Source organism: Macrosteles quadrilineatus, unplaced genomic scaffold (genome assembly GCF_028750875.1).
Source record: "Macrosteles quadrilineatus isolate MER2022 unplaced genomic scaffold, UCM_ALF_1.0 Scaffold_5__1_contigs__length_97177068, whole genome shotgun sequence".
NCBI lineage: Eukaryota > Metazoa > Arthropoda > Insecta > Hemiptera > Cicadellidae > Macrosteles > Macrosteles quadrilineatus.
The window spans coordinates 92,532,837-92,557,614 of record NW_026542598.1 but is presented as its reverse complement, the minus strand read 5'-3'; the positions used below and the strand labels follow the sequence as shown (position 1 = coordinate 92,557,614).

The 24,778-nt window shown below is 33.1% G+C and overlaps 1 protein-coding gene across 1 annotated transcript in view; it reads left to right on the top strand.

Annotated features, from left to right (window-relative positions):
• Positions 1-24,778, top strand: part of LOC128995794 (uncharacterized) — a 50,265-nt gene that overhangs the window by 16,326 nt on the left and 9,161 nt on the right. Inside the window, exons 2-3 of the mRNA XM_054420813.1 lie at positions 19,784-19,884; positions 23,213-23,365. Of these exons, the coding sequence (XP_054276788.1) occupies positions 19,824-19,884; positions 23,213-23,365 (214 nt within the window). The 5' untranslated portion in view covers positions 19,784-19,823. The remainder of the gene's footprint in view (positions 1-19,783; positions 19,885-23,212; positions 23,366-24,778) is intronic.

The following is a 24,778-nucleotide window of genomic DNA, read 5'->3' as shown; positions in this document are numbered from 1 at the left end:
CTGAAGAGTTATATAGTGGCGAAAATGTTATGGATGTGTTTTTCGAAAGGTTGTTTGAGACTTATGACTTCATTAAAAATCAAATGGCAATATATATCCCCCTTGTAATGACTCCTGAGCAAGAGGCATCTTTCCAAAACTCAACACATTGTCATATTTGTGAAAAGCCTCTATATTTTGATAGGGTACGGGAACATTGTCATTCAAATGGCCAATACCGTGGAGCTGCCCACAATGATTGCAATTTAAACTATAAAGTAACAAAGAAAATACCAGTATTCTTTCATAACTTAAAAAATTACGATGGACATTTAATTATGCAACACTTGGGAAAGTTTAATCGTAAATTAAATTGCATAGCCAAAGATATGGAAAAGTACATTTCATTCTCTGTTGATGATTTAGTATTTTTAGATTCCTATAACTTTCTGTCCCTTCCATTATACAAATTAGCTTCCAATTTAAATACATTTAGATTCATAGACAATCCACTACTACAACGCAAAGGCGTATTTCCCTATGAATATATGACAGGACCAGATAAGTTTGCAGAGTCTCTACCTCCAATTGAAAAATTTTACAGTACTTTAACTAAAGAACATATCTCTCCCATCGAATATGAACATGCTAAAAATGTCTGGACCCATTTTAATATACATAATTTACAAGAATATCATGATTTATATCTTAAAACAGATGTATTGCTACTGGCTGATGTGTTTGAGACATTTAGAGACCTGTGTTTAAAGGATTACAAACTTGACCCCGTACATATGTATTCACTTCCAGGACTAACATGGGAAGCTTGTCTTAGAATGACTGGTATAAAATTACAATTATTTCAAGATATTGACATGCATTTGTTCATAGAAAGTGCAATCAGAGGAGGAGTCAGTATGATTTCTACACGTTACGCTAAAGCGAATAATAGATATATGGGCAAACATTATGATCCCAATCAAGAAAGTGTGTATTTAATATATTTAGATTGTAACTCGCTATACTCCACAGCTATGTGTGAGACACTACCCGTGGATGGATTTCGTTGGACGAATGAGATAGACTACAAAAACAATCAAAATGATGAGTTTGGATATATCTTAGAAGTTGATTTAAAATACGATAAAAGCTTACATGATTTACATAATGACTATCCATTAGCACCTGAGAAAATGAATGGCAAATTAATATCTAATTTAAATGACAAAACTAAATATATTTTACATTATAAAGCATTACAAAAATATGAGGAATTAGGTTTGGTTGCTACAAAATACTATAGAATTTTAAAATTTAGACAATCAAAATGGCTTGCACCCTATATTAATTTTAATATTGAAAAACGCAAATGTGCTAAAAATGATTTTGAAAAAGACTTTTACAAATTGTTAAATAATAGTCTCTTTGGTCGAACAATTATGAACCAACGCAAGTTTCGTGATATATATCTCAAGGATGAGTCACTATTAACAAAATATGTCACTAATCCAAGGTTTGACTGTAGCAAAAAGTTCGATAACAATTTACATGCTATACATTTAAATAAATTAGTTGTAAAGTTTAATAAGCCGATATATTTGGGAATGACCATTTTGGATATTAGTAAAGTAATAATGTATGATTTCCACTATAATTATATGTCAAAATTTAAGAACAAAAGATTTCTTATGACTGATACAGATTCTTTAATGTATTCTATAGTTACAGAGGACTTTTACAAGGAAATAGAAAGTGACTTGCACTATTTTGATACCTCTGGATATAGTAAAGACCATTTCTTATACTCTGATAAAAATAAAAAAGTCACAGGCAAGTTCAAAGACGAATTAGATGGTCATATTATGTATGAATATTGTGGTTTAAGACCAAAGTTATATTCTTATATTCCTCTAAAATGGTTATATGAAGAAGACAAGCAAGCTTTAGAGGTGAAGAAAGCTAAAGGAGCTGATGGTGCTACAGTTAAACATCTCCTTAGACATCAACATTATTTGAACTGTCTTGCAACTGGGCAAGATTACTATGAGAATGTGACAAGAATTAAATCTACAAATCATCATCTTCAAACCTTAACCATGAACAAGAAAGTACTATCATTTGACGATGACAAGAGGTTTATTCTAGAAGATGGCATCAATACGCTTGCGCTTGGTCACTATAAAATTGATCAAACATAAATCTATATTTGCCATTATTCTTTGACCTTTCTTTGTCTATTACAAAAAAGCCATATTTAGTTTTATCCCAGCATTGGTGGCAGAGATTTCTAAATTGGTTAAATGAAAAGTCATTACCAACATGATTGTTATATACATGTTTTAAATTTAAATCATCTTGTTTAAATAATATTAGGAAATTTACATTATCACGTAAATGTTTGTGTACTTTGCTGTAAGATTGACACAAGTAAAAACAGTTAATATTTTTATGTCGACCCATTGAAAAAAATTGTGTAATATTTTGACTATTTATGTCATCAAATACAACAACTGACTGTGATTTTACATCATTTGGTGTGATTTCACAGTCAGTACACGTGTGTAATTTCACTTCGTCACACAAACTAAATATTTCAATTATTTTTTTATATTTTTCTTGTTCTAAAGATTTAGATATTAAATATAAGTTTGTAAATTTTAATCCTTCCTTTCTTACAATTAAATTGTAAATTACAACCGTCTTCCCACTTCCACTTGGACCACAAATAACACATCGAATATTGGTAGGAAATAGACCCAACTTCTTTGGTATATTTTCCTTAGTATGTACTATTTTAAATTTATGTTTTTGTTGAATAAAAGACATTTTTTATATAATAAAAATGGTGAAAAATGATAATAAGAAAACATGTAAAAAAGGCAAAGGTTTATTCTTAAAGCCTTACAGGGGTCGAGGGCTATTGAATACTCTTATAAATAATCTTCCATTTCCACTTCACATACCATCATATCGGTACTGTGGACCTGGAACGAATATACGTCAAAATCTAGCCAAAAATGTACCTCCAAAAAATAAGTTAGACTCTTATTGTAAAGAGCATGACATATTCTACATGAATAATCCCGATACCGCTGCTCGGAACAAAGCAGACATGAGATTAGCAGACTTAGCTTGGACTAGAGTAACGGCGAATGACGCAAATCTTGCTGAAAGAGCTGCAGCTTATGCGGTGACAAATTTGATGAAGGCAAAAGCAAAAATGGGAATGGGATTAAAATTTAATAAAAAAGATGGACAACTACCAGCTGTTAGAGGCCGCAAAAGACGTGCCTCACTTCCGGGGGGTGTACCTAAAAAACGAGCTAAAAAATCTAACACCAAAAGTAAAAGAGTGCGGAATAGTTAATTTAGACAGTTCATCTGGCACACATTGGACAGCATATCGTAAAAATAAAGATATTGTAATTTATTTTGACCCATTTGGAATCCAACCTCCAAAAGAAGTAATTAAATATTTTGAGGGACATAAAATATTCTATACAACCGATCAAATACAAGATTTAAATAGTTCTATTTGTGGAATTTTATGTTTATCATTCATAAAAAATTTTTTATAAAAATGGATTCATTTACAATAACATTTTCGGGTACAGAGCCAGAGCTAAAGTCAGTGTTCTTTCCTCCCATAGAATTAAATGATGATTATGTAATTGGATTAGTTGATTTTCAAAGTTATAATTCTATATTTAATGTGAAAAAACCTCTAAATACTTTAACATATTACAAAGTAGAGAAAAAAACATTACCAAAGGGAGAGATCTTAGTTGATGATTTAAACCAGTTATTAGATGGTAAACTTAAAGTTATAATACATAAAAATGGAGAAGCATTAATTAATACTAAAGTCAAACTTTTATTCAAAGGGCTTATTCCAAAATTAAATAAACTTAAAGGCAACAAATTAACCATTGGAGAAGGTGATGATGTTTTCTATTATGACCACAAAGCTCCAGTTACAATAGAAATTTCTGAAGGAACATATGAGGTGGTTGAGCTTGCAAAGGAAATTCAAAAGCAAATCCCAGACTTTTTCCTTACAGCTAATAATAAAACTATGAAAGCGACATTACTTTCTAGCCACGTGTTTGATTTTACAAAACCATGTTTAGGGTCTGTTTTATTGGGATTTAAAGGTGTTTCTACTCCTGGTGTACAGTTTGAATCTACAAATAAAATAAACATTAATAATGTAAATGTGATTAGAGTAAAATGTAATATTGCAAACGGGTCCTATTTAAATGGAAACAAATCACACACCATACATAGCTTTTATCCAGAAGCTCCTCCTGGCTACAAAATTATTGAAGTTCCAAGAAATATTATATATTTTCCTGTAAATAAGAGAAGTTTAGATGTTGTCAGTATTACATTTGCCGATCAGCATGACAAGGCAATTGACTTTAATGGAGAAGAAACTACAATTACTTGTCATATAAAAAAGATATGAGAATTTATAAGAATTTATCTATAAGTATACAAAATGCTAGGTTCCTACGATCAATAGGACTAAAGTTAAAATTTTCTATTAATAAAAATGGAAGATTTTCTAGACGTTACAGGGAAATCCCAATTCGACGATAGTGTGGTTAAAATTACAAATCACTCCTATGTTCCCCATAACACTTTAGCAATAAATAATTCTGATGAAATTCGAATATGTATTAATAATCAAGATTTGCTAACTCTCCCATGTAGGAGTTATCTGTATATTAAGGGAGAAATTGAAAATCATGATAAAGGTCATTTTATAAATAATGCATTTGCATTCTTATTTGATGAAATTAGATATGAAGTCGCAGGTAAAGAAATAGACATTGTAAGAAACCCAGGAATTTCTAGTCTTATGAAAATATTGAGCTCTTACAATAAAACAACTAAATTGTCAAATGTGGCATTTGATTCTGACACGAATTTAAAAGAGTTCCATAAAAGTGGCAAGTTTAGTACTTGTTTGCCATTAGAACTGTTAATGGGTGTATTTGAGGATTTTAATAAGGTATTAGTAAATGTCAAACAAGAATTGGTGTTGAAAAGATCCAAAAATGATTTGAATTGTATATTAACAACCACTAGTGCTCCAGCCAGTGGCACTGCTGATACGATTCCTAAAATTACACTTAACTCAATTCAATGGGTGATGCCACACGTGATACCATCAGATGGGGAGAAGTTACAATTACAAAAGATGTTATTGCAAAATAAAAATTTGCAAATTGCATTTAGAAGCTTAGAGTTGCATGAACTTCCATCATATCCCAATACTACAAGACATACATGGTCAGTAAAGACATCTTCAAGTTTGGAGAAGCCTAGGTATATTATATTTGGTTTCCAAACAGCTAGGGATAATAGTGCACGAAAAAGAACTGATGAATTTGATCACTGTAAGTTAAAAAATCTCAAAGTATTTCTAAACTCTGAATATTATCCTTATAGTGATTTAAATCTCGACTTTGAAAATGGAGATGTCTCTAAAGCTTATGAGATGTTTATGAGGTTTAGAGAGACTTACTATAATACTATCCCAGATCCTATGATTAGTAGGGCTGAGTTTATGAAGAAATATCCACTAATTGTAATAGACTGTTCTAGACAGAACGAAACAGTAAAGGAAGGAATTGTTGATATTAAATTAGAGATTGAAACTGCAGAAAATGTGCCAGCAAATACATCTGCATATTGTTTGATAATACATGATAAAGTGTTTGAGTACAATCCTTTGTCAAATGAGATAAATAAAATGTAAATAAAAGATGAAAAACATTCAACAAGAATTGGTTGACTCTGCAAATCAAATACGAGAGAAATATAGAGCTTTAAAACGTGGCAAGTTTCTAGAGGCTGAAGAGAGGTTTCAAACATTCCAACCTTTAATAGAGCCATTACAAGAATTAAAAAAAATCGCCAAAACAGAGAGGCCTCGAATGGAGATTCTCCCAATGACTCCATCTAGAATACCAATAATACCAAGATTACAACCATTACAGCAATCCACCCCACAGAAATTAGATTTTGGTCTTTTAGCATCAGACTATTTAGGAAATTACCTCAGTAAAAGTAGTATGACAGACACTACATATGGTATTAGACGAGAAGCAAATAAATTTTTTATTGGAAATAAGGAAGTTGACATTGCCAATGATGATGTTACAATTGCAAATAAAACCTACAAGGGGACAAAAGGTTTGTGGCAATTGTTAACTTTAAAAGAACCTGAGGATTATACTCCGGCTGATTTGCAAAATTATAAAGAAATTTTGGAAGCTACAAATGGACATTTAAAGAGTTACAAAGATGGTGCACCAATTTCAAGTAATAGACATACTAAATATCTTAATATAATTAAACCTCTATTTAAGTCTGTTGGTGAAGGTTTGAGACAAGTGACTGGTAATAAAATAGACTATATTTATTGGGATGATCCTAATGAGCTTGTAGATAGGTTAAGACTTCTTTGGCTAAGTCGCCAAGCCGGTAACTCAGGAGTGGATAATGAAATAGATTCCATTATTGAGGAATTGAGAGAAAGTGGAATTATTTACTAAATAAAAATATGTTTATAGATAAATTTTATCGTTTATATAATCCATATAATAAGCCTGCAGAACCCAGGGCTAGTAGTGAACCTACTTTAAATTTACAAGACGATAGTTGGAATGGTTTAAACCGTAAAATTGGTAACGTTAAAGATGGGGAGTTTGTAGATGATGTATCAACTTTGGGACAGACATTAACTAGAAAAGGTGATGTCTTCTTACAAGGTAGAACTAAATATGAGTTTTTAGAATCTAAGAATAAAAATTGGAATGCTAAAAAACAGAAAATTACTAATGTGGAAAAGGGTGAAAGTTTAGATGATGTGCCCACTTTACAACAGACTTTAATACGAACAGATGGTAAATTTGTACAAGACAATATTAATTATGAATTTTTAGAATCAGAGAATGGTATTTGGAATGCTAAGAAACGGAAAATTACTAATGTAGAAAAGGGCGAAAGTTTAGATGATGTGCCCACTTTACAACAGACTTTAATACGAAAAGAAGATGGTAAATTTGTACAAGACGATAATAATTATGAATTTTTAGAATCAGAGAATGGTGTTTGGAATGCAAAGAAACAGAAAATTAGTAATTTGATGGAAGGTACAGATAGTAAAGATGCTGTGAATGTTTCACAAGTTCCAAAAATGGAAGCAGGCTATTGGAGTTTTAATAGTAAAAGGTTAGTACGTGTTAAACCTGCCATTGATGACACTGACTGTGTTATAAAAGAACAGACTATAACTTTTGATAAAAAAGAAAAATGTTGGGATGCCAAAAAACAATTTATAAGAAATCTACCAGAGGGGGAACATTTGGATGATATTTGTCTAATGTCACAATCTATGCATTACGATGGATCAAAATTTGTATATGGAGAAAAAAATTTTAATTTGATGGAATATAATCCTGATTTATTAGTTGCTGACCCCACATCTTTGAGTGGATTTAAGTATATAGATAATAGACCATATATACCAGAAAACTATGTATTTAAAAGAATGGAAGATAATCTATTGATTGGGGCTAATGGTGATGTATTTAGAGTTACAGGAAAGGATGATGTTATAAAAAATGAATGAAATTGCATACGAGCTTCATAAGCCTGCAAGAAAGAATTTCATTAGAAGGTCTTTTAAAGTATTGGGTATAAACGAAACCATACAAATAGATTTAGTTGATATGCAAAACTATGCTAGAGAAAATTCTGGCAATAAATATATTTTAACTTTAATAGATACATTTTCTAAAAAAGCTTATGCTGCTCCACTAAAGAATAAGACAGGGTTAGTGGTTACAGAAGCCATTAAAACCATTCTACCAAAGGGGGTTAAAAACATTCAATCTGACAATGGAAAAGAATTTTTTAATCAATATTTTAGCAAACTAATGAAAAAATTAAATATTAATCACTATCACACATTTTCTACAACTAAGGCTGCAATTGTGGAGAGGTTTCAGAGAACTTTAAAGAATTGGTTATATAGAGAATTTAGTGCTCAGGGGAGTTATAAATGGTTGGATTTACTTCCAAAGTTAATTCGAAAATATAATAATAAAGTGCATAGATCTATAGGAATGAAGCCTAACCAAGTGAATGTTAAGAATAGTAAATATGTGCATGAGAGGTTGACTTCTAAAGTAGTGCAAGTTAAAAAGCCAAGATATAAGGTAGGTGATAGCGTAAGGATTTCCAAGTATAAACATGTTTTTAGTAAAGGTTATACTCCAAATTGGACAGGGGAACTATTTACAATAGCAGAAGTTAAGAATACAAAGCCTGTGACTTATATCTTGAAAGATGAAAATGGCAATATAATCAGGGGAGGCTTCTATACAGAGGAGTTGTTAAAGACCAAGTATAAGGACATGTATTTGGTAGAGAAGGTAATTAGGAGAAAGGGTGATTCGTTGTATGTCAAATGGCTTGGGTTCCCAAGTAGCCAGAACTCATGGATTTCCACTAAGGATGTCCAAGGGAGCACATCATGAGCCGGGAGCATGCCCGAGTTCACGCACAAACCTCACATGATTTTGAAAATATACATGGGAATGGATGTGGATTTGAAATTTTAATGGAGTTTGAACATTTATATAGGCTTGTATTGGACGAGATCCAGGTCTTTAAAAAAGTGGCCAAAAAAAGCTCACCATTTCCAGACGTGATTTTTAGTATTAACAAAAGTAGAAAATTTATATAGGGGTGTATAGGTCGAGAGCTGGGTCTTTAAAAAAAGTGGCCAAAAAAAGCTCTTCCATTTTTTTCTCATTTTTCCCCTATAAAAAGTGCCCTAAAAGTGCCTCTAAAACGCCGAAAGTGGGGTCATATTCTGGTATTATATCTACTCGCCAGTATGTACACTACACTGTACAGGTGAAGGTAGTGATTAGACCCAACCCTTGCTGTAGGAGGCAATTAAATCTGTTTATCGCGAACCTCACGAACATCAGCGGCCTTCAGCCCCAACCACAACTTCCACCACTGTATACTGGGGGCTGATAGGTCTATGAAGCCTTCTTAGGCTGATTTCATAATCATTGTTATTTTACGGAGCAGTGAGCAATAGGGCAGTAATATATTTCTTCGGCAAGACCCGAAGAAGCTGTGTTACGACATAACCTAATCTTTCAGCAAGTAGTCTTTTATTCGATTTAAAACACAGGCCATTTGTCCATAGAAATTTAAACTGCGTTTGGTTGATCACTGTATATATGGTTACATTAATTTTAACACAAATTGTATGAATTCCTAATTGTCCACAAAAACAAAACATTCTTCGGTGTTGTGAACCAAACTAGTCCTACTCCGGTCTCAAGGACGTGTGTAGCGAGTTTACAACTGTCTGGGATCATTGTCAATGACCTTGCGTCTTGGCGGGAACTGCAGACTGGCGGGAAAATGACTCACAAGTGTAAATAAACTGTAGTAGTAGTGTGGAAGTGTGCGGTGTGATGGATTTATGATAGTTATACCTGACAATCAAAGAGAAACTAGGCATTTTCCATACACCTTCGACCTTACAGCTTTTTTCTATTATGACCCCACGACCCAACCTAGAATTTCTGAAAGGTTTCTGAGATGGGTTCCAATGTGCCAAACAATATTGAACTGTCTGTGTGAAGTTCCCTCCAAAATTCAAAAGATGCCCTTTTTCTGTTTTGTAATTGGCTCAACAGTAGTGAAGTGGTACGCCAAGGCAAAAAAAACCGATTCACTCTACTTATCTAAGCTGTAAAATGCCAATGAATACATACTACATTGTATGAATTCATACACTACTGGTTCGTGGTTGTAGAATAGCAACATAAGTTAATTCTTGTTTGGATTTCATGAACCTGATGTAGACAATTTACTCCCGTTTAAAACCGTATATTAATTTTTGGTGCCTGTAGCAATGAATACACACCTTGTGTGTGTACGTATTCATTTGTTGTATTCAGGTTTGTATTCATTTCTTATCTTATGGTTCGAACAAATAAATATTTGTCATGTGAGATTTGCCAACTTTCACTTTATGGCGAATTTTTAACCCATATTTTTCGAAGTAATTCAATAAAAATAAAGTTGAAACGTAGAATATTTTTAATAAAGTTCAAGATATAAAAGTTGTGTTGACATTAAACATCCCCTATACATTACCACAAATAAAGTACCCCTTACTCAATGTGCGTAAAAATAACGATTAACTCACGAATATCTCCAAATTTAGAAAGAAATTTAACAATTGTGTATCAATTGTAACAATTGTGTATCTATACCTTGGGATTAATCAGGTTTACTTTCAATCTTAGCATTAAACGGGCCATTCCAAGTTCAAGGTTTATCAAGATGATTTTGACATGAAATCCCAACACGAAGTCTGGGGTTGTTGGTCCCGCATGTTTTGGCCTGCTTATTCAAACAGATTTAAATATTTGGGTACATTCAACTGGAATTGTAGCGTGTCCCGTTTTAATAATATGCCTGACAAAAAAAATTATGAATAATTCTTTATTCAAACCCTTATTTTGAATAAACCTTTAAGCAATTATTTCAACCTTAAGCATTTTAAATATATTCATGCACGAATATTATTCGCAATAATTGTTATTATACAGTTGATTTATATGGATTCCTAAATAGGAAAATATCAACTTTTGATGGGGTTTACCAAATAATATAGTTGTCCATCAATAATCTGACACCTAAGAGACCGAGAGGGTATCTTACTGAAAGTGATACTTGATTTAACCTGTATGCAAAAAAGTCAACTTATTATACATCGTTGAATGTATTCTTCCTCACTGAGGTTATTCAGAAGGCAGTGGCAGTGGCACGCTATGCCAGTGTCTTCCACAACTTAGCCTACACTGCCTCCTAGATATCGATCTGCCACTCTCTTTCGTTGTCATTAATTAATATCCGGTCGGTCCCGGCTAACTGAATTATTCAACATTCCTTCAAAAGCACTTACATCTAACACGACTTTCACTTTAAGTTAGAATCATGCTAATGGTTTTGGTCGATTTTTAAACCGTTGAATCGTTGATCTATTGGGTTTTGAAACCAAAAGATTTGTAGCAGTTCATTTTTTGTTTGAGTGCTATCCTAGTTGGGTCCAAATACTATTTTATTGTATTTCAAGTATACATCATTGCATTCAGCCTAAAATGGTTATTTTAACATCTCTAAATAAATCATCCCGATCATGGGCGATATTAAATGTGGCCAGTTGATTTGCAATACAATTTAAACACCCAAATTATTGTCACCAAGGTTAAGTAGTTTGTGTTCTTTTCTTGTAGTTGACATTTTGTCATAACATCTTCACGTAAAACTCTAGTAACGCTGCACAAAATAAAATAAAATATCTCTAAAAATAAATATCTTTAAATCGAACAATTTTCTTTTAAAAATCGAGTTAGTGTATTAAATAGCCAATTTACATGCTCTCTTAGCTTATTAGAGTTTCACAAAACAAGTTTTCATTTAATGTACTTGAATTTCTTAAAATAAAATTGATAAAGGTTATACAAAAGCCTGATTGAGAACACTTTCCCGTTCGGTGGAAAATGAGTTCCAACCCGTTCTGTATTGGACGATATTTGTAAAATAACGTCGAATAAACCGAATATTCTCACGCGATTGTAAAATATCGTCCATCATTGGCTAAGACGAATCGACAAAGTTCAAACCTCCTCACTTCTTTTTGTTATACCGTTTTCTGTTATATTTCTGAGGCCATCTTATATATGGATATATGTTTCTCGAAACTGAGTCAAATTATAACTTACTCGTACCTAAATATCTCAGATTTTACGCCTCGTCAATGATGATTGAAATCAATTCCATCCCTAATAAATCAAATTTGATTGTCCGATTATTAAAAAAAAGTTGTTCCTTTGAATGTTCTTTACATACTCTGCAAGCACCTTGGCGCGTTACCATTTTTTAATGTTAATATTCCAAATAGTGACAGCGAGGAAATTTGAAAATTTAAAAAAGAATATCTGGCAATAAACCTTATAAATTATACAGATAAGAATTTTTTTTCAGAATTCACGTTCCGGACCTTAAGCTTTTTTGTGTGTTGATTTTGTAATCGTAATTTATTGTTTTCTAAATTTGTTGATTTTAGTACACATATCAAAAACTAATACCCCCGCCGCAGCAAACCTGCCGTCTAAGCGAATTTCCATTTGGCCGAATTGATTTTCAATTGATCTATTTAAATAACAATAGGTTTAACGAGTACCTAGGTTTGCTGCTACAAGGAAACTAATAAAGTAGTGTGTTTTTAGTAAAATATTGATAGCTTACTATAAAATAAATAAATTTGCCAAGTTTGATCAAAATATATCCATAAACAAGCAAACTACAACATTTTACAATATTCTCCATAAGAATAACATGGGAATTTTAAATTTACAATTTTTTTAGTTTTATCCGTAACCAATAACCGTACAAAAACACTTTGATATACTGAATTGTTTGTTTTTTTAAGCTCTTTAAGAAGGCTTAGAGAAAAATTAGGAAATTTTGTGTTTTGAGGGTAAAAAGTGAGAAAACCCAATTTTTACCCCATAAAACCCCCCATAAAACCCTGTTCCCATGGTCCGATCATGCTGGATCGCGAACTCATTCAAGTTTATCCCGCCTTACACCTTCAAACCAAATTTCATCAAAATCGGATAAAAATTACTCAAGTTATCGTGTTCACGGACACATATATATATATATAAATCTAGATATATATATATATATACCTATATATATATATATATATACATATATAAAAATTTGAACGAATGGTGTTTTTGGCCTCTGGGGACATTAAAATGAAAAAGTAAATCGGTCCCGGGCCTAAGTCTTACCATGAGACCTACGGTAATAGCTACTTCCCTATAGGGAAATTCGCTAATAACATGTGAGCCATTGAAACTCGTTCCAAAATAATTATGTTCAGCTATGCCGAAAACTGCTGTTTTGTTGTTCAGCTGTTTAATTATGGCATGTTTTATGAGTATGTAAAGAGTTCAGGCATGCTGTTATTACTGTTTTGGAGTTATTAAAACCCTTACGTATATATTGTGCTCTTATTTTGTGTCAGACCTGTTTATAGTTTAAACTTATTACATTGCACCGTACCAATCATACCAGAATAATTATTATCAGCCGAAAATATAATTTAGTGCTTGTAGTCGCAAAAGCCTTGTTCAAATAAATAAGTTCAGTTTTCCCAACGAAGTGTGTAATACAGTATAGTACTTATTTACCCTTAAACACGACTCTTTGAAGTAAGATTACTACCATAAAATTAATTGTACCTACCAAACGTACGTAGTTACTTGTTTCAAAGACAACTAATTCCACAGTCTACACTAAACACCAGTCCTATCGCTCTGCTCGATAACTTTATTACTGTTATTACAACAATGATTACAATGTCGCCGAGTTACTGAGGCCTGTAATCAATATCTAACCTAGAACTTAACAGTTATATTTAACAGCAGTAACAGCAACAGTAGTTAACAGTTAACCCTACCTCGCTGTCATTGATTGTCCAAATAACGCTGTCAATCTGCTAACAACTAGTTGGTCAGCAGGATTGCTTTTAATTGTAAGTTATTCGTTTTTATCTCGATGTATATTTATGGTTTAGGAATCTTTAGCTATTTCAACAATTATTCGTTGTTTTTACGTTATTGCATATTTTGTATTTTCAGTATAACTATTTTGTGTGGTATTATTTCAGCTTTAATCACTATAGAACCGTTAATTGTTGCCAATTAATTTATTCACGAACAGTAATTTCACAACCACACTATTAACATAATTTTATTGATTCATGAACAGAGAAATGCTGTGTTTCAACTAGTCCCAACATGATGTTTTATTCCTCATCTTTCGACTTTAGATTTTGAATTTTAGGTAATCAACTCGTGTTTGAGAGGAATAATGTTTGTTTGTATTTAAGTAATCTTAACAAATGTGGCGTTTATTGCTAATTTGTACCAATTATTTCTATGTTTAACCATATCACAGATTCATTTATATTTAGGTACGCTCACAAAAAATGCATACAACGAAAGATTACTTTATGCAGTTGTTTTGTGTTAAGATTACACAGATAGAGATATTTATGTGGAGTGATATTTATTGACGGTACACCCGGGTGAAGTACTGTATAATGTTTTAGACACTGTTGTCCGTTAATGTTCTATCCAAGTGATTTCACTCACTCTACCATTGTTTCGTCCAACTACCCTAAAATCATTCAATCCAATCTGTCCGATTGTGTCTGAAATTTCCGCGGATTGATTCGGGGAAACCGTAACAAAATTGGTGCATGGTTTTTGCCCGTTATAAAATAGCTGTCTTCTCATCGTCCAGTACACGTGGAATATCTCGCCTTTTCTTTGCTGTAATTTCGAGAGAGTTTTTGTAGAAACAGTAACAGAAATCTTTCACAGTGTAGTAAAGTAATTTCCTGACAATATACTTAGTATTCCACTATAACCAATTAAGTCTACCGTATCATGGGAAACTGTAATGGACAAGTAATATATATTAACCAAACTGTAGTCATATTAATTTAAAGAGAATGACATCTTTGAGCCCCTCTTTAAAGTTGACCACTGTTGACTTTCTATTTCCCCTTTTATTTTTTCCTACAATGATATTTTATGGTCAAATTGTAATTGAACTGATTAAAAACCGTTTGGATATAAAAAATCAAAATAAATACAGCCGAGCTAAGCGGTGCTTCATCCATTCTTTCTTATAACCTAATTTCAAAGTTTGACACTTCATGATAACTTTTACATTAACCGTATTAAACCCACCCCGCATCCAAGAATTGTAACTTCGTCCTTGTGAGTCCGGAAATGCCGTGATTGTCGCTTCAGATTATTTTACATTTTCATAATAAAAGGACTAATTTGAAAGTAAAACGCATTCGCCTATTTTCCATAATCCTGCTGTCGAATTCATGTATTCATTATTCACTATTCGCTCGTGAAAAGTCTCTATAGCATGTCGGACAGTGTTCTTGTGTATTCATAAGTAGAGGCTCATTTACATGCAATTCATCAGTCGAGTTGAGACATTATTTTATTACTAGACTATACTTATAGGAAGGTTATACTTTATAGAATGTATATTTAAGACCCATCCATGAAATTGACGTAAGAATTTAGACGCTCTGTAAAATATAATATATTTTCTTGACATGATTAATTAGAATGAAAATAGTATATTTCATCACTAGGCTCTGAATTGACTCTCTTTTTGATACGGGATTAGTGACCGAGGTTTGAAAATGAGTGAGAGTCGAAAGGGCATTTCTGGCTCGTATGATGAACACTATAGCTATACTGTACTGCGGCCCGGCACATGCACTCAAGCTATCTAATCACAAAACGATTATTTCGAGAACGTTTGTCACTATAATCAGCTCTCAAATTGTTTACGTTTTGTTTTGCTATTGTATGAGCATAGAACGACAACTATTGCTGTTAAATTATGGTAGGGCTGCCTTCATTGTTGGTTCTTTTCAGAACGAGGGTTGAAAAAATATTTTTTCCCGTGTGATTTATTATATTATTTATATATAAATTGTATATTTTAATAGATTCGTGAATGGTTATAAAGATATCAAATCAAATATCAAATCTAGCCACTTAGTTAAATTCTTGTTAGTTCAGGTACCATCACACACCACACCACCATCACTTCACATTCTACCGATCTATAACTTAAATTCATTAAAGTGCAACGTTAAGTTTAAGTAGTGTTTTAGGATCAAGCAATTTCTACGCAAAGAAATCAAAAATCGCAAATAATTGACAAATTTGGTGTTGAGTTTTATGGAAATACACAATACCTCGGATATCGTTAACGATATCGTTTGGTTTTACTGCTGCAACACGATACGACAAAAGGGATTTGTCAAGTAAGTTTATTCGGTTTTGTTACAAAGTTATCAAATTTTTACACGTTTTTAGTTCAACTAAATACAGTGAACATGAAATGCTCCACAATACCCACTTAAACAATCACGAATTAAAATTAATTCAAAACCTTATCGTGACAATTCAAATCAGATACCTAGTAATGTGTTTATTTATATCAACACAGTATCCACTTGTACTAATTATTCAGTGCTGTTGAGGTTTATCATTCCGTTAGATTTGTCGAGTGGCGTCGATTTAAAATACTAATATTTAAACTCAATAAAATGCGTTCCTTAGTTTTTGCGCTGGTCTAATATGGTGTAATGTTATTTTACCTACGACAGTTTTTTACATTAGCCGTTTCAGTTCATTTCTTAGAATTGAAAAGTTTCACATAACAAGATTTTTTACTTGCATCTTAGCATCTTGCATCTTTTAGCATCTTATTCCGTTTTAGCATTATTTAGCGTTCTATAAAGTATCTTGCATCTTGCATCTTTTAGCACGAAACAACACGGGTGACGGACCAATGAGGTTCAAGGATTTAGAGAGAAGAAGTAAAATTGTAATGATTCGAGCTTCAACTCAGCTGTTCAGGCAAATTTAATTGTTGAGTGGTGCAATTAGTGTTTGGTACGATGTTTCGTTGCATCACTGCCAGTGGCAATGAGAGGTTATAAACGAAAACATGACCTCTCTTTAGAAGTTATGAGTAGTGATTGTTAGTATTAAAACACTGTCGTAGGTAAAGTAGTGTACGCAACTCGTTGAAATAGTGTTAAAATGACACGAGTAGAAAACTTAAGGTAGGTTGTATATAGGTCTAATCTAATACAACATTTTGGAGTGTTATATTTTAAAAATTCACGTTGATTGGTTCGTGTTCTCTGTTGGCATTTCCTTGTCTAAGGCTGTAGGTCTTAGACAAGCAGCCCAGAGGGTTCTCACGTCACGATATGTTCTTGTGTTTTGAGGAACTGTTCGAGGTAAGGTAATATAAAATACATTTGATTTTGTAAGTTCCAATGAGAGTTTGTATTACATAACGAATTTCTTTAATGTTGTATATAGATCGTGAACGTAGACTTATCAGTGTTGATTGTTGCTTGTTGATTGTTAATTGTTGATTGACCTGTCACAACGCTGCAGTAGTTGTGGATTGTTGATTGTTGATCGATACAACAACAATCACGGGACAAGTCATCTGTGTGAATCACAATTTATAGCATCAGAACTAATTTTTTGACGATCAATGTTTGTGTTAGTGAATGTTTTAGTGTAAACACCTACCTACATTTCGACTTTTGACATATGCATTTTGATGTTTTACTGAATACGTAAGATTTGAGTAATTTTTCACGCATAGTGCTTGGAAAGTTGTTAGAGTCCTTAAGTTTTGTTAGATTTTAATGTTTTATTTTTTATACTGTTTACATGATAGAAAATTCTTTTCATTTGTTAGTAAACGTTAACAATAGCATTATACTTTCTGGCTTGGGAATATTTGTTAGAGGTTTAACTATGTACATGCTCAGTTTTTTTTTCAAAAATGTATACACACGTATTTGAAAATATCTATCAATTTTGTTAAAAAAAGTTCTTAAACTGGACTATAATTTGGCCCTGCAATTGTGAACAATTTAGACTGAAATAGATGACAATTACACTCGTAACACAAGTTGTATTATAACTTTTATTACAACTTGTGAAACAATAATACTGCATTGCTCTCCACCTCAATATGAAAATTACTTTGTCCGAGTTTGTACATTGTTGAATTATTCTTGACGTTCTCAATGGAAAAACCTTGGAACTCTTCACACAATCAATATCTGCTCTTTGTCACGATAATATTGTGCGAAATAACCATATCAGGCATATGTTGACGATAAATTGATGTAGTTATTACTTTACATAATATTTTTATATGATTATAGATGATAATCTATTGCATACGAATGACTTAGCCTACCTTCCAAGTACTGAATGTTATGGTTTAGAAAAATGAAGGTATCGATAAAGAAATGTCAAACAAGCATTCTTATATTTAATATAAAAATAAAATTATTGTGATTTTTGTTCACAATAACAAATAATACATTAGCCGAATTGCATGAATGTATGACTATATTAGGCTTTTGTGGCCTAATTTTATAAAATCAAATACGATTAAAATTCTCCAATAAAAGCTTTGATAGGAACAAAGTCATACAAACAAAATGTTTTATTTTACAAAATTCATATTATATGACATATTTACCAAACGTAAAAGCTAAAAAATACTAATCGATCAATAACATATTAACTTACAAAATGTATGTACCTTCAACGAATGAAACTACTTCACATACTATGAAATCTAACATACATAATCCTTACAAGACTTTGGAAAAATAACAACCTTTGTTGAAAGATAACATGTTTTATTCCATGTTAGATGACTTTTATACAGAAACAGTCAAAGTTGTGCTATCCCACAACTATTTCGTGATTGAACCGCACACTCACATACGCTAAAGCGTTTTATATTACAGTACTCATGTATTATTACAATGAAATCCCCTATATTATACTCTGTGGAGTTTTCACACGATCCTCACTGACAATCACCGTCTTTTTATCGTCTGTTATCGTTTATCTACGATTACGACCGCTGATCGCAGCTATTACCATAAACTGCTGGCTTGAATATGATTGTCATGCGACAACAATCGCAGCGATGTAACTGTTCATTATGTGGAACTGTTACTTGATGTCGCAGTGATTTGCATGTAACACGTTACAGATAACCAGAGATAGCGATGTAGATGGAAGATTCGCCACGATATTCGACCGTTTCTAAACATAATACGTCATTCAAATGCTATAAAATTTAGTGTTTCAGCAGTGCGTAAAATATTTGTATAAACGTTTATCAAACATTTATAATTTTTCTTGAGAATTATCAGTTTAAATTTATTTGCGTAGTTGTTAACTTCTTAATATGGACGCAATTGTTATTCATAACAAAGAAAATAGTTGCGTTTTTATCAGAATATTTAGACGGATTTTTTGTTGTATAAACATTTTTATCATTGGTAAATTTTATGTTTTTTGATCGTGAAGAAGTTGATGAGTAGAAGTTAAAAAGTTTTGTAAACCTTGGACTTTAAAGATGCGTTTCAATTCACGAATTATTTGAGTACGCTACATTTAAAGCTATCGTTTTACAACCAAAGTTTTGTTTTACATAGCATTATTAGAAAGTATTTCGTTAAAAAAAAAAAAAAAAAAAAAAAAAAAAACCGGTATTTTTTTAATGGAAAATGAATGCTTTTTAGCGTTAAATGCTTTGACTACGGCACCTGAATCTTTTACAAGATTGTAAGTAGTTAAACCTATTCCACGTTTTTTTTTTGTTAATGTACAAACTTATGTAATAAAAACCGCTATTCTTTCTTTAGCCTCGTCTATGGTGATGAAGGTTTTATGTCAAGTAAACGCGACTGTACCTCGCCAATTGACTCATCATTTGTAGCATCCGGCGCGGCCATCTTGTAACGCTGTTGTAGGCTTGTATCAGCTGGCTTGTATGGATACTGTACCTACAACAGGCAGCAAGCTGGACTAGAGGTCAAGTGCGAGACTTCAGTCCCTATGGTCCTGGGTTCAAATCCCGCCAAATTACAGGATTTTAGCCAAGTGATAACGCCGCAACCCCTACCTTTATGCAAAACGATTTCTGTGTCTATCGTCCTAGGACAAAAAAAAATACTACAATCAGAACAATCTAGTATGTTTATGAATAATGATTATCTCATTTACAGATGAGGCAATGGCAGATGACAGTGTCTTGGCTGTGCTGAGATGCTGGACAACAGTCTCCAAGCAGCACCACCAGTCTCTAGCGATCATGTACCCACTACCTGTGAGTATGAATTTATTATCCTGTTTTTAGCGTTTTTATGGATGTTTTTGCATATTTCCCTTGGGGTTGTAGTTAAAAACCTATAAATCAGATGGCTTTTAGTTGTTTGTTGTTTGCTATGGTGTAGGCCTACTCATGGTTTTGGAGTCCCACTTTAAGTTATTAGTCATCCTATCTCTATTTCTTATTGGGGAGCACACTGGTCTAGTGGTGGAGGGCGAGACTTCGCTCCTGAGGTCGGGGATTCAAATCCCGCCAATCACAAATGGATTGCAATGGTGATGTAGATGTGCCAACCCTAGACCTAGCCTGAAGAAAAGTGGAAAACTATTTCGGGCTTGGATCTAGAGAAATAAAAAAATAAAAATCCTTTTATAGTCAAAACTAAAATAAATTGATAAAGTAGATAGGTCCTTGGTTAGGAGTACTCATTGATGGACGTCCATTAAGCCTTAGATAAAATAGACGATTAATTTTGATTCCTTAAAAGTTGACATCACTTTCTTAATCTTGATCTCCACTGGAGCTAATAATATAAAGATGAAATGGATATTTTTAGTAAACAGTTCAAATCCCTTTTATATTAGAGGTATGTTCTTTCTAACCACTTCAAAATTCATATGAAATAAATACCATAAGTTCAATGTTCTATGTTAGCCTCATGTTACAAAACCTAAATCATCCAATGTTCCACATTTAAAATTTGAGTAACCACTCAATGAAATAAACTAACTTAACACTACTGCAGAAACCTTGACTCTCTGTTGACACCTGATAACAACTGAACTCTCTTGATAAGAAATAGATCTAAAGCTCTGGCAAAAAAGTTCAGTGACTGAAGGTATTTTCCGTAAATTAATTACTGTATATTCTTTTAACACTCGTTAATTGATAAATAATTACTATCATAGTTCCACCAAGGAGTGAAAAACAGGCTTAAGCGTAGATCATGGTGTTTAAGTGTTTGAAATCCCATAATAATAAGATTTTCATAATTTGCAACATAATTTTTCATACAAACTTCTGATGAATGGTCACTACAGTTATAGTGGAAGAGATTAAACGCTCTGAATAAAAACAAATCTAAAAACGCAAACGATAAAGCTATTTAAAGAAACACTGTGGTTGCATGATTATTTGCAAGCATTATAGTAACCTCGGCTTAATGCAGTGCAGTGGTGCTAGATATGGGGTGAGAATTAATTCAAGGGTTAGTGCAGCTACAAACGCAACTAGAGTAATGTAAGGTGTAACACACATGCAAGCCTCTAACTCTGTGATTGTTTATCTATGGTGAGAAGATTAGGCTATGCATGATTTTCATTGGTGTTGATGAAATGTTAATTGAAAATTTGAGCTGTTTATGGTGAAGCCTGTGAGAATTTTTTTATTCTTGTTGTCTAAGCTTTTAAGGCAGACAATCCAAACCCAAATGTTTTGTGGATGTGAGGGGAACCAAACCTGTCCCTTATTACAATTGAACTTGAAGCCAAGACCATCATAATTGTTCATATAAATTCTGCTTATCCTGATATAAGGCAGGGCCGCTTTAATGAATGGGCCCAAGGCAAGAGGTTTTAGGTTTGTTGGGGGCAAGGAAAAGAAAACTAGAGTATTGACCAGTTGGATAACCAAATTATTTTGATGAAGAATAATTTTAGGGGTTTGACCGCTTTTCCCCAATCCCCCTTGTGATACATCCACCTAAAACTCTTCTGAGAGGTATACTCATAAAATGATGGCCATCATTTTATGGAACCCAATAAGGAGGTATTCAAATCTATACTTATTTAATACGCAAGCAGGTTTTTTGTGACAATTACTCCTCCAAAACTACTGAACCGATTGACAGGTTTTTGGCGTCATTGGAAAGAGAGTAATGTGAAGTTGTGCAGGAAACTTTCTTTTTAGGGAAATAATTAGAGAGTGAGGCCCTGGGGCCCTTTAAAGTTTCGTATTTCTCCATAAGATTAACATGGGAAACAAACATTGTTATGAAACTCCAGCTGTTGTTAGAAATTCAAAGTGAGAAGAAGAACTTATGTTGATTGTAAAATTGTGACAGAGAGGTTATGCAGAAAATCAGGTAGTTAATGGTTATTTGGAGCTATTAAAATAAAGACTGAAATTTGTAAACGTACTGGTGACAATGGGTGATACCATGCAGACTACATTAACATTGGCAAAGACCAACATGGACAACCTATTGCGGCTATAATTGGGAAACATTTCTATAATACACTAAAAGCCAGATCAGCTTTTGAAAAATGATAAAATATTTACAAGAAATGTTGATTATATTGAACTGTTAAGTACATTGTGAGTATTATCATTAGTTACCTAATCTTTGAGTTGACTCTTTTAAACTCATCGGAATTAATGACTTATATTTGTTCTTAAATAAGTTATTTGTTTTTAAATAACTCCTTTACTTCTTTGCGATTGCTCGATTTCGAGCAACATGTACACTAGTTTATCAAATTCTATTAAAAGTTCTCAGGCAAGATTGATTTTTGTTGCACAGTAGGAAATTCTATCAAATGAAAGTTTTTTTGTAAAATAAAAAAATAGTGGTTATTTTTTAGTTAGTCACTTTTTTAAATTCTACATCTGCACAGTACAATGATAGAATGTAGTGTGCAATACAGTGCAGGTTGTGGAGGTCAGGTGATACAGACAGCTGTTATTGATCTGTCACACATCTTGTGGTATTCCCATCCCCCAACCCCTTCAGCACACACACTGATATCATTTGTAAAGCCCAACATATCTTTGTTGTACCTTCATTGGTATTTCATGTTCAACCTAAATCACCTTGAGTTGCATTTATGCTTGACAATATGCGGATTTAGTGGACAATTAATTAAAGCAGCAGTAATATTGAATACTGATATAATTTGTTTATTAATTTATTAAACAAAATTTATATGTACAAAAATATAACCTTTACAGGATAGCCTAGTATTAATTATCTTTTATAGGCATTCTTAAAATTTATTCTGGACACAACATAATCTTTCCCCGCAGTAATAGCAAAATCATGGACATCTCCCATGATCGTGGAGGCATCATCATCATCATTTACAATTGAGGCAAAATCGCTGGTATCCGTTTTGAGAAATTCCTGAATTACATTTTAATCCCTCCCGAGAAGACACAAATAGGACCTGTCCCCCTGATGACGACCTCCTTCTTACAAAGTGGTACTCAACATATTTTGGTCTTGTGAAGAGCCAGGGGAAAGGTTGGGAAACACATCCCCCTTCATCCAGCTTTGGCCTTTGCAAACTATAGTGTTTGGTCTTAACATGTTGTGATTGTGTTGCAGTGTATGAGAAGTGCCTTCACAGTCTCCATCATGACCACAAATGGCAACAGGATACGAGCCTCGGTCGCCGCGTCGGACTTTACAGACTTCAGACTGAGATCGGACGGGGAAACTTCTCCTACGTCAAGATGGCGATACACGAACTCACCAAAGGTTGGTGGATGAAATCATAGAATTTAGCAATAGAAAACATTTGTTAATAGACTTAGGGAAAGGAAATCTAACTTCGTTTGTGATGGGATGGTCCTATTTGATAATTTTGAGTTCCATTCAATATAAGATAAATGAGAGGTTATTTTACCTTGATTTTGTCTAGTGATTCCTTAACCTCCTCTAAAAGTGTTTGACGCTTGTTTGGGTGGCCACACCACCCTCTTCAGATTTTTGTCAAGAATAACAAGCTTTTCCCATTGTCTTGACAAGGAAGGTAAATCTACTATTACAGCAGTGTGCTGTATACGTAGGCTGTTCCATATTTTAAATGCTTACAAGTCTTAGTGCAATTGTGGGGCTTCCCAGCATAACTGCAATAGGCAAGGCGTACTTCTTACATGGGAGACAACTGTGTTCAGGTCAGACTTAGGAATTTATCTCACCACTCACAAAACACTGTGAAATAAGTGTATACAAATAAATACCGTACCAATATTGATCATGGTCTTTGAATCAAGGCCCCACTAGAAAAAACAGGCCATGCTGCAGCGCGGGTAGCGCAACACTACGTCACAGTGGTGGATAGTTGTAGTAAACGCTTACCATTAAAATCTTACAACCAGCCAGCTTGTTTATTTACCTAAAACATATGCGAATTGTGATAGCAATGAATTTATCAATGAAATCTATCCACTAATGTGACGTCATGGATCCTGCAGCATGGCCTGTTTTTCTAGTGGGGCCTTGTTTGAATACACAATTCTAACTCATGAAACAGCTGATCTCAGTTAGTAAGGAAGCTACAAAGATAATTTCACTCCATTCCACACTCATATTGCATCCATATCAGCTGAAAGTATGGATCAAAGTGTGTGTCGCGGTCTCAAAGAATTGATAATTGTTTTAAAGCCTCTGACCACGTTTGATACATTGTTCTCTGTTGTGAAAAGGAAATTCCATCCCTGCTCAAGCTACAGTCAGTTTCAGCTTTACCCATGCCAAAAGTGACAGTGAAACTTATGCAAACATTGAAGAATGTAATTTAACCTTGATGAAATGGTGAATTTACATTATTTAAGTGCACATTTAATGTTTAAGAAGCCCAGACAGTGCAAAATAAGGAAACATAATTACATAACGAGACTGGAATAGTTGACAGAAATGTGAAGGAAACCCTTCAACTTCCTCACCCGCTTTGTGTAAGAGGATTATTTGGCACTTTTAACTGCTCAATTAACTTGACATCGGCTCTGATTCGCCAAAAATAACTTATGCTTGCTGAGTTTTGGTACAACCATAGATGTTATCCAATATAGATATTTGTCACTCTTATGGATCATAATTAGTAATTATGTTACTGTTCAGTAGGAGCGTATTCTGATGTTTGCTATTTTTGTTAATTTACCGACATAT